This window comes from Xiphophorus hellerii, chromosome 2 (assembly GCF_003331165.1).
Source record: "Xiphophorus hellerii strain 12219 chromosome 2, Xiphophorus_hellerii-4.1, whole genome shotgun sequence".
NCBI classification, from domain to species: Eukaryota; Metazoa; Chordata; class Actinopteri; order Cyprinodontiformes; family Poeciliidae; genus Xiphophorus; species Xiphophorus hellerii.
Window position 1 is genome coordinate 7300987 of NC_045673.1, and position 11100 is coordinate 7312086.

An 11100-nucleotide genomic window follows, 5' to 3' on the forward strand; every position below is an offset into this window, starting at 1 on the left:
CCAACAGACAATATAGTAGAAATAATTCAGCCCACCACATCCAGTCTGCAAAGCCACAAGGTTTTATTTCAGAATCAGCTGCAGAGGGAGTTGCAGCTCCTGATCTGAGACCCATAAAGGTTGCACTCTTCACATTGTTTCTGTATAATCAGTCCAGTCTTCGCCACAGTGACTGTTCACAGTTCAATCTGTGGAAGAACTTTTGTTTCTCAATGTCTTTCCATGGGTGGATTCACAGGAGTAAGTCTGGCATCTGTCATGGATCCAAATGCCATCTGCTTTCTTGCAGCCCAGCATGCCTCTACACCTCCCACTGTTCTGATGTTTATAGGGGGCCGGTATAAGGGCTGTGCATGCAACCCGTAGTCAAATATCAAACAACCAGCTAAATGCATTTGGGGGCTCCGCTGGGGTGCTCAATAAATAAATCAGCAGCGTTTCCACAGCAGGGCTAGTACTGTTTAAATGGTACCATTTCCCTTCATGGCTTTTAGTTGGGAGATGTAGGTCAGATGGTTGCGCTGCAAAGACAAGGAGGTTTTAAAGAAATAAAATACTGCCACCCTGTGGAAGAAAATGGCTACCCAAGCTGCTGGATAAAGGGAACAGCTGAACTACATTAATGTACAGTGCCTTGAAAATTGCTTTATATGTTTTTGATTTTTTTTTATGACAGGCCAGTGTAGAGTAGTGCATAACTGTGAAGGGAAATACCCCTGATTTTCATGTTTTGTACTGATAAAAATCTGAAAAGTTTACCACATTTGCTGCAGCTATAGCTGTCTTTTGGAGTATCTACCTAACAGTTTTTTATATTTATGCTGTAAAATACAACAACAAAAATAGCTCAAACTCATTAGATTGAATTTGTTTTATTTGTCAGGATAGACCTGCCTTTAGCTCCATCCATTCTCTCATGAACTCTGTCCTACCTTCCCTTGAAGAACCAAAGCAGTCCCATAGGATGATGCTGCTACCACACAGGTTTCACCATGAGGATGGTGTGTTCAGAAATGTCTGCAATGTAAAAGCATTTTGTCTATAACCAAAACACCTTTTTTCCATATGCATAACTTCTAGAAAACTTCAAAAATGACTTCCTATAGCTTTCTTTTAACAGTATTTTTCTTATCAATACTCCTCTATAAAGATATGAAAACATGACTAAGGGTTGTCATTGACAGCTTCCCCCACCTGAGCTGTGGATCTCTGCAGCTCCTCCAGATTTACCATGGACTGCTTGGCCACTTCACTGAATAATGATTTCCTTGCCTGGGTTTTGTCTTTAGGTAGGCGGCCATGTTGTGTCAGGTTACATATTCTTTCCTTGTCTCAAATGTCTGATGAGTTTCTTTAATTTTTAAGATGCTGTTTGCGTCTAACAATCCTCTGAGACCTGCACAGAACAGCTGTATTTCTTAAATTGCACTAACTTAAACTCTATTTAGTAAGTTTAGTAAGTAGGTGATCGGCAGGTAGGAGTAATTTGACGTGAATAAAAAACATGCATGCCACATTTACAGGGTTTTTTTCCCCCTAAAATTAAAACATGAAAACAATTTACCATTTTCTTCCTTTCCATAAGTATGCACAACTTTGTGTTGGTCTATCACATAAAATCCCATAAACTATATTGAAATTGAAGTTGTAACGTAATAAAATAAAATAAAAGTTTAAGGAGTGTTAATTGTAAGACACTGATCATGTCTCTAAATTCCAACACTCAGTGATGCCACAAAGCTGTCATATCATTAAAAAATTACAGATTGCTTAATCATGTTTGTTATTTGCATTATACAGAGAAAACTAAACATAATGAAATGTTATAAGATGTCAAACCGATTCATCATTTGGCTTCATTATTTCACTCCCAGCATAGTATACGTGATGTGTCCTTCAGTCATCGGAGTCTTTATCAATGCTCTCAGTGTTATGTTTACCTGTTGTCTATTAATTTGAACCACACATAAACATATTATTTCCAAAAGAGTTCAATAATCATTAATACACTGAATTTATGTAATAAGACCTACTAAATTCCCTGTGCCTGGTGTCTGGTCTGTGTGTGTCTGTATTGGTCTTGGGTTGGACTCTTGACCTGCCCTGAGTGTCCTCTGCCTCTCACCCCCTGACTCAACCCTGATCAATAGTGTGTGGAAAACAGATAAGTAGGTGGACGTGTGCCCATAAAGAGTGCCAGGACTGGTTATTGAGAAGGAAAAACTGCTGGCAAACTCACTGGACTGCTGCTCTGATTCTGTCTCCGAATCTCCAGAGGCGGGACCGTCGCCAAGCGAGGAGCTCCAGGAAGCTGAACGGCTGATGGCTGGGTTGTAAGGAGCCTGACTGTCTGAGGACCTGGAGCACTGATGCTCCAGCAGGGGGCGGAACATATAGTTGTCTTGATGACATGATCCTGCAAAATAATTAACATAAACAGCTATGAAAAATACGCTGTTAACTCCTTTCTGTCATAAAGCTATGCTCTATCTGTGGAAGTTATCTGTGGGAAATCTACATATTTATTTTCTGATTTAGATCAGAAGATTATGAAGCTGATCACAGCAGCAGCTCTCAGCTGCCTCTCATATTACTCCACTCATACATTTTTAACACATCTACAAAAAAAACCCTTTTTCTTCTGTGATACGTGACACTAACGGGGCACAATAAAGCCTCTGGGTTTCCAAAACCTAGTTAGCAGCCGTTAACACCGGTGTCAACACACTGACTGTGTGATGCATTTTTTTCCTTACAATGTTTGTTCTGATCTTTAAAATTAACATTTAACAAAATTTGTTCCCAGTAGTGCAGTTTAGCTACTGACTGATGGTGCCAGAAGGCATTTTATACAGTGATGCCATGTGGTACCTCTGATTGTTTAACACACCCAGGTTATAACATCAGGTTTTTGGTCATGTATAAAATTAGACTCCAAATCAATAAATAATTTCCAATTTTCCAACTTCAGTGTGAGAAGTAGAATATGACAGAAAAACAAATTCATTTTCTAGAGGGAAACATTAAAAAATGTCCAAAAAAAGCTACAAAAATCTGGTTACACACATTTGCACACGCAAAACTAAATCTTTATTGAACTACTTTTTGATTCAGTTTCAGCATTAACAGTCAGACTATGACGACAGGGAGAAACTGTAGGTAGCAGAGAGCAAGGGGGATGGTGTCAGTGGCGTGAACATGAGCTGATTGACAGCATTTAGACCCTCCTCCTGGCTCTGATTGGTTGTTTCTGAGTGAAATGTATTTGATGTAGTTAGCACTGGGAGAAATGGGAGAAGGCAGTTTCATACTATACTGTAAAAGGGTTAGGGTTAGGGTTAGTAAGTGTGTTGTTAAAAATGTCATAGTGACATTTTTAACAAACATAAAAGTTGGTAAAAGTAACATACCCCAGTTTAGAGAATATCCAGACTTTTTTAGGCCATTTAAATTTTTTTTAATATACTGTAAGGACACATTTAAACTCAGCTTTTTATTTTGTAGTGGATGATAAATCACCACCTAGAGTTTTGATAAGCTTAGCCAGAAGGTACTTAATATGAAGTAATCAGTCCCTCTTTAATTTGACATGCTTAGAAATAAAAAAAATATTGATAACATCCATCACCAAGATTAAAATAATAACATGTTGAAACATCATTCAATAAAGTAGACACCAGTCATCATTGGGTATACTCTAATTGAAAAATTGATATCTATTGTGACTAGTATCTTGATTTGAAAATACTTCAGGTTTAACATAAACTATATAAAATGTGTTTGAAACATAACAACATAAGCATACATATTTTGAGAGATATCTTGATTTTATATAAATAAATCTATATCCAGGTTGCCAAACTTTAGGCTTCTCTGAAAGAAAAAACACATCACTAAAATCCACTTCTGTCCATTACAGCTCAGCAGCCTAAGTGCAATGGTAAACTGTCCTTATCATATCGAAAGCAGAGAAACATTACAAAGATCGATTGATGAGCAGGTACTTCCTGCACTTCCTAAGGCATTGATTATTTGTTTGGACACACATTTAAAATCCCCAAGTTACTGAATTTTTTCATCAGGAAGTAAAAAAAATTGTGATGAATGACAAGCAAAGTGAATCTCATAACAGGAATAAAGTATATAAATCTTTAAACTTAAACTTTTGAAAAATGTGTCACTTTGCAACTACACTATGCATTTTTTTTAACAAGTTGAAGAAATTTCAAATTTGGTTTCTGCTTTCAAGTCATAAATATCTCCAGTCCAAAATCGTAAAATATTTTAGTCTGAATGCAACCAGGTGGCGGTTTAACAGTAATAATACATGTAAGCTAAAGTGGATGTTTGGGATTCATCCTGCAGCATCCATCCTAACTACTCAAAGCCTGTGTGTGTTCTTTACAGCACTTAAACAGCTTACATTAGTAAGTAGTGATCACTTAAGGCTGCATGGGTGTTTCACTCACCCTTCCCCCTTTTAAAGGGTATGCTGAAAATGTAACTAATTCAATTCAGGGGGTAAAAAGCATAAATAAGATCAATTTTCTACATGCGAAAAAAAAAAGAATAATATTATTAATCTTAAATAAAATAATAGACCTATTCTAACTACATGCTTATATTGATTTGTGAGCAGCAGAGTGAGTCTGTGCTGACATAGGCTCCTGCCTATCATGCAGCTAAATGTTCACAGTATTCACTCACTAGCTACATAAGTATTTACTAGAATAGTTGCAGCTTTGATCTGAATTTATTTTAATTTAGAAACACTAAAATTGTTATATAAACAAAGAGAAATCAAAAGATTTGCTTAAAAGGCAATTCCAGACTGTAACAAATTGGTTTTGGTTGCACGTAGTGAAGTTTAAAGTGAAACCAATTATACCTAACATGATTGTAGGATTTCTGTTGGACTATATCCTTCCATTTGTTACTGCAGATAATTGTTCTAGTGTAATATTTTAATTTAATCATCAAATATACCTGAGAGACTCATGATTTCTACAGTATGAAGTCAAAACCACTTGGGTTTGTCTGTTTGTAAAGAAAATGTGCAAGGAGCACTGCTGTGTTCCATTCTTTAAAACTCTAACACTGTTTATGTTTATCCATTCATCCATTTATCCAACTGCAAACTTCATGAATAAGTTAAGCCCAGAGGATCAGTTTTCATACTCATTAATGGTAGGTTTCTCATGCACTGTGATTATCTGGTACATTACGCTGAAAAGTTAAAAATGGATTTCAAAAGTTCTGCAAATGAAATCCCAACATATGGAGATTCGAAACAACTAGCAACATGCTGAAGAATAAAACAAAGACACCACTTATAAATGGAAGATATTCTTCCACAAAATTGTGAGTTTAAATACTTTGTTCATGTTTTCTGTGCAAGTAGATGAACAGAATGCAATAGATCAATCGACCAAAAAAAAAGGGTCAGATAACAAACCAAGTTGCAATAATTACTTATTTAACCTGCTGCAGCTTTACTCCATCTCTAAACTCAGTGGTGAGGTCAACCTACCTGAAGAAGTACCAGCAACATCTGATTCCATGTACTCCATTGTATTCTACAACTTCCCTATATATTTCCTTTCTGAAATGCTTCAAAACAATAAATTCTGCACTCCCAAAGGCTGTCCAGTCTCATGAACCTGTCATTCCCGCAACGCAACACAGGGAGCTGTGAAACAGCGCATGCAGGCTCTGCAGTGAAGATGAATAGGTGGAGTTGTTGACAGTAAAGAGGAGTACAACATTAAACTCTCCGACTATTGATCGGCGAGCATTGATTGGACGGAGCTCCTGCCCTATAGAACATCACTCACTTCACACAGGGTTTCAATTTTACTAATTTGCTGACAAGGGTAACAACAGAGGATATCCTCCACTCACTTTAAAGGGAGCGCCATATCACATGGACAGAAACATTCAAAACTTGTCACAAAAATTAAAGCAATCTGTGTGTGAGAAGCATCTGTCAACACATGATTAAGTCTGGGATCTGAAGTGAAGTTAAATGTGAGCATTATTTTTAACCGGCACCACTCTTCCCAGAGTACATTTTATTAAGCGCGGACAAATTATTCTTGTCACTCCACAAGCAAATAAAATAGATAGAGGTATAAATGTGTCAAAGCTGATGAGCAAAATCATTGACATATTCATTTTGGCCACAAGGTGGTGCTGTAGGAGCGGATTAAAGCGGATCACTGTATCATGCGCATCTGCAGTGATGTACTGTACATACTACATTCTTGATAATGTTTTGACAAGAATTTGAAAAAAATCTATCTTTTTGTCATGCTTCAGAATGACAAAAATGGTTTGGGATTAATGCCACTCCCAAACAATTATTTGATCTAGTCAAAGGAGTGATTAAATATATATACTAACTTTATTTAAAAACTGCATATATCTGGGACGTTCTATGTTTTCATCCATCAATATGAAGAATGGTTTCTTATAGACATACATAAACACAATAACATGCATAAAACTTGACTCACAATTAGTTTCCTCAAATAAATTAATTACTATCAAATTAAAACTCTATTTTTTTCATTTCTACTTATCAAAATTTTGAGAATTTTGAGTCTTCTTGTGAGTACAAAAAATTGCACTCAAGTAGACCAGCACTACTTCATATTGTTACATAAGTAAAAGATAAACAAAGCCATCCAATAAATAATAGTTATGCGCAAATTTAAGTATTTAATGACTAAATTAGAGAATACATGTTTTAAAAAAATAGATATCATTATAAATTATGGTAACATAATTTAGAAATAAATCTAAGCACAAGAAACATTTTTCTTTTTTTCCCCCTGTCAACAAAGGTAAATCATCACAGGGTATTTCCAGTCACAACTGTTTGCTGTATACATAGTTGAAGTAGGCTCAGTATTTTACCCATTTTTTTATTTTACTCATTTATTCATTTATTTTTCCTTTATATTTATTTATTTAATTTTGGCAGAAATGGCTCTCCATACAGTAGAGACAAAATAAAATTAATAAAATAAAAACAATAATGTTTCACATTTTGTCAACTATAAAAAAGACGACTTTTGTCTTTCTTTTGTATTATATGTCATATTTTGACCACGTTAAAACTAAATGCATGCGACGTCATCAGCTCTTATTAACGTACCGTTATTGAACGTAACCGACGTAACATATTGGCTTCATCAGCGAAGCTACACAAACAAACGGGCGAAGAGGCGTGTTGAACTCTAGGTATCTGACTGTGGGGCGATTTATTTTCCAAATGCGGCGGCGATTTAATAAAAGGTGCGGAGGGAAACGGTTTATTATGTGACTCAGAGAAGCAGCTTGGCTTGTAGCGGTAGCTAGAATGCTAATGTCCACCCCGGGCTAATAGCAGGAGCCGCTGTTAGCTAACGGAAACGGTATGTCCGCTGACCCAGCGGCTGCCAGCTGGAGTAGAAGCTGCCGCTTCTTTCGCCTTATTTACTACGCATACAAGTTGTGAATGGCCAAATATCCTAATAGGGTTCTGGTTTAATTAATTTGAAAAACTGAAAACTAATTTTCTACGCCATTCTTTTACTGACACACTGGCGGAATAATAAAATTATTCCAGAATGGGAATGTGCTTACCGTGCCTTGGTGGAGCTGCCGACGACGTTGTTGTCACCCCGGATCCTGTAAGTTAATGTAATTAATTACATTTCCTGTTAGATATGTCGCTAGATAAGCCAGGATGACATACAGAGTAACAAAGCCAAGAAGAATGTATTTTTATTACTCTTTGTACTGAAAAGGCCCTTATTAAAGGGGTTTACAGTAAACGGCGACATATTATCAGGGCTTCACATGAGTGTCATTTCATAACGTTTTCTGTCCTAAACAGGAGACGAGGAGACAACAATTGGCTGAAGCTGCTGAGAAGAGACAAAAAGAGGTCAGTAGTGGTTCCTGTTGCAGATTTTGAGTCAGACACTTACTATTTATCTAAGCTGGTTTTATTAACTTAGTGGCCCAGAGTCACACCCAACATGTAAACAACAAGCCTTGTTAGACCAACTCAAAGCGGTGCACAGTAAGGTACGTGTTGGTTTGCTTTTTTTTGAACAACTGTTGTACTCAAAAGTTTTTAGAGCAACATTTTTCTGTAGTTTTAGGTTTTCTGGGTTTGATTTAAGTGTGGACTTTGACTGGGTCATTCTTAGACATTCAGCCCTGACTGCGCATTTAGGGTTGTTGTCTTTCTCAATAGTAAACTCCAGCCTCAATAAACCTCATAAAACGACTTTTTTTTTAAAGCCTCATCAACTCTAACCAACTGTCTCATCCCTGTTAATCCAAAGCCTCCCATCCATACAGCATGATGCTGCCGCCACCATCTCACAGTGGGATTATATGTTCAGGCAACATTTTGCTTGTGGGCCAAAAATGTAAATTTTCCCCTCGTGTTAAAACAGTTTTTTGTTTATGGATTGAAAAGTGGATTACTGTAGATATATTTTTTTCATAACCAACTCGACCTTTAAACTTGCAGTCAGTAGTGTTCCGTCCTCTGGATGTTTCTGTGTGGGCTGCACATGACAGCTGAACAATACTAAGATTAAACTACACAAAGACACACTCTGTTTAATAAGTGACTTTTGGAAGGTTTTATTTATGATCGTTAGATCAAGGAAGGTTGAATAAAAATGCACATCATACTTTTCAGACTTTTATTTGTAACACAAAAATCTTGATTACACCTTCCTTTTCATTTTGCTTCAAAAACATGTTCTAATTTGTGTTGACCGATCACATAAAATAAGCCTGTGGACACAGACATAAGTACACAGTTTTCACTGTTTCCAAAAGTATCTTTATCTAAAATATATTGATGATAAACACATTCACCTTCATTAAAAAAAAAGGTCACGGTATAAAAACAGTCCCACCAGTATGTCATAAAGGAAAAAAAAAAAAGGAAATGCTTCCTCTCTATGTCATTTTTCAGCCATGCTATTCATGTACTCAAAAAGCCATTTCTTGATTATAAACATTTGAACATTTGGTGACTTGTATTTAAGAACTGCTGCGCAGTGTGGTGAGCATTTTTTTATTGTGCAGAAAAGACACTTGCAAACCAGTGAGAGCCATGCTAAAGTTAAATCAAGGTAAGTCAATTCAGATCGAAACAAAAGCCAACCTCTGAAGTTGGCTAATATTTTTACTGCCACATTTCTCTGCTCTCAGTCACTGTTATGTGTTAACCTTTACAGTTCAGGCTGCTGCAAGCAAAAGCACAAAGCTCTAACCCACCGATAGAGTAGGCAGCACACCAAGAGTGAAAGAAGAGTGCTGTGTCTTTTTACTGAGATGCCTTATTTGGCGGTTGAATGCGTGCACACTAGATCATGCCTTTTATTCTGAAAGGTTGCAGCTGAGATGGAATATCTTCTTAAAAACACAGATGCATGCCTGTTTACACAGTATTTCTAACATTCAATGAAATCAGAAATGAGCATTGCCGTTTCCTGCTGGGTTTTCATTTTTTTCTCTCCACTTCCTCTCTGACTTCCAGACGGCGTACAGGGGTGTCAAAAATCCAGAAGCAGTTGAAAGGAAAAGAAAGAAACAGGAAGAAATTGAGAAGCAGGCGATGACCCCATCTGTGTCTGGTGGCGGTGGACTGAAGGTACGTGTAGCTTTGGCTTCATGCTTCTTTCTATGCATTTTAATTTTACACTTCAATTGTATCTTTCGGTAAAGCTGTAGGATGCTTACACATTACATTACAGTAATCCTTGACATAAAAAGGGCTATAATTATTGTTATCTCTGGCATGTATATCTAAATGAACTTTGATATTGATAACATTTACAGCAGTTTACATATGCAGGGGTTTCATGTTAGATGTGTAACCAGCTCTGTCGTTTGATCTTTCTTTTGTCTTCAGTGGCAGGTTGGATGAAGTTCCCGATGGAGAAGTTGGACTTAGAATGTCCAAATCCACATGAAGTCTGTCTGCTGGATTACTTGAAAAAGTTGGAACTGCTGCCCGATTGAACTTTTTTTTTTTTTGCTTGATTTTATGTTACAAACATTTGATTGTCATCACATCAGGCAGAAAACGAAACCATATTTGCCAAGTTATAAATAACAGGTTAGGACATTTGAACAGGTTGAGGATGACACATTATGTTCAAACCTCTGATTAAACATGACTATATTAGCAATATAACAATATATGCGATTAAACAGGGCTCATTATTCGAAAAATGTCTTTTAAAGAAAATGAGTCATCAGTTTTAGAAGTCGTAGCCGTTTATTTTTTTTATTAATATGTTTTTTCCCCTCAATACTGAAGCAGGTTTAGGTCAGAGCTTCTTGGTAACATAGTAACTTACAGTTTAAAAGCTGAACTATGTGTGCTTGGTGACTTGGGCATGTTGATGACCTTCACAGTGACCACTGACAAACATCACCTTTCTTTTAAGGAACACAATTAACGATGTGATGGACTTTAAAAACTTTTTGTACTGGATTGTTTAAGGTGGTGGGGGACAAACATGTTTTCAACTCTGCTCTGCTGATGACATGATTTAGTTGCCACTTCGGTTATTCTGCTGACCACACTCTCAGCCTCTATCTGATAATATGCATCAATGATAAACAGGCCGAAATATTTTCCAGACCAGGCTTGCCCTCATCACCCTTGTGCATGTGACCGACGGCACTTTATCAACCAGTCATAATCCTGCTCTATTGCACTGGTTGAATTTCTTCATTTGAATTTAACTATAAAGCACTAAAATGATTTGGTTTGATTTAAAAACTAGTATTACTGTTTGTTGAATGGATATGCCACAACTCATAATTCATTAGTAATTTATTTTCTTTCCTGTCTGTCACAGTTTTTTGGAGACTGCAGCTTTGCCTTTGTACTCTCACATACGGTGCTGGATGACAATGTAGTGAATATTCTTCAAAGTGCTTAACTTAACTGAGATCTTTTCTTAAAGCTGCCTGATCCTCAAAAGCTTCTGGTGCTCTTGCCATTTTGTAGGACAAAGTATAGCCAATGGTATTGCTACAGTTAATAAAGCACATTTCTGTTATGTATGTTTG

At 36.7% G+C, this 11100-nt stretch overlaps 1 protein-coding gene across 2 annotated transcripts; it reads left to right on the forward strand.

The window, feature by feature from the left end:
* The first annotated feature begins 7163 nt into the window (after positions 1 to 7163).
* svip (small VCP interacting protein) lies at positions 7164 to 11090 on the forward strand. Of its 2 annotated transcripts, none has more exons than XM_032581971.1 (4): positions 7164 to 7676; positions 7883 to 7933; positions 9100 to 9146; positions 9554 to 9662. In XM_032581971.1, exons 1-4 carry the CDS (start codon positions 7614 to 7616, stop codon positions 9633 to 9635), a joined length of 243 nt encoding a protein of 80 aa, XP_032437862.1. In that variant the 5' UTR covers positions 7164 to 7613; the 3' UTR covers positions 9636 to 9662. The 2 variants fall into 2 exon arrangements, with proteins under 2 accessions (XP_032437862.1, XP_032437859.1); XM_032581968.1 differs by lacking the exon at positions 9100 to 9146 and adding an exon at positions 9929 to 11090 and having other exon boundaries at positions 7172 to 7676; positions 9554 to 9667.
* Positions 11091 to 11100: the final 10 nt, after the last annotated feature.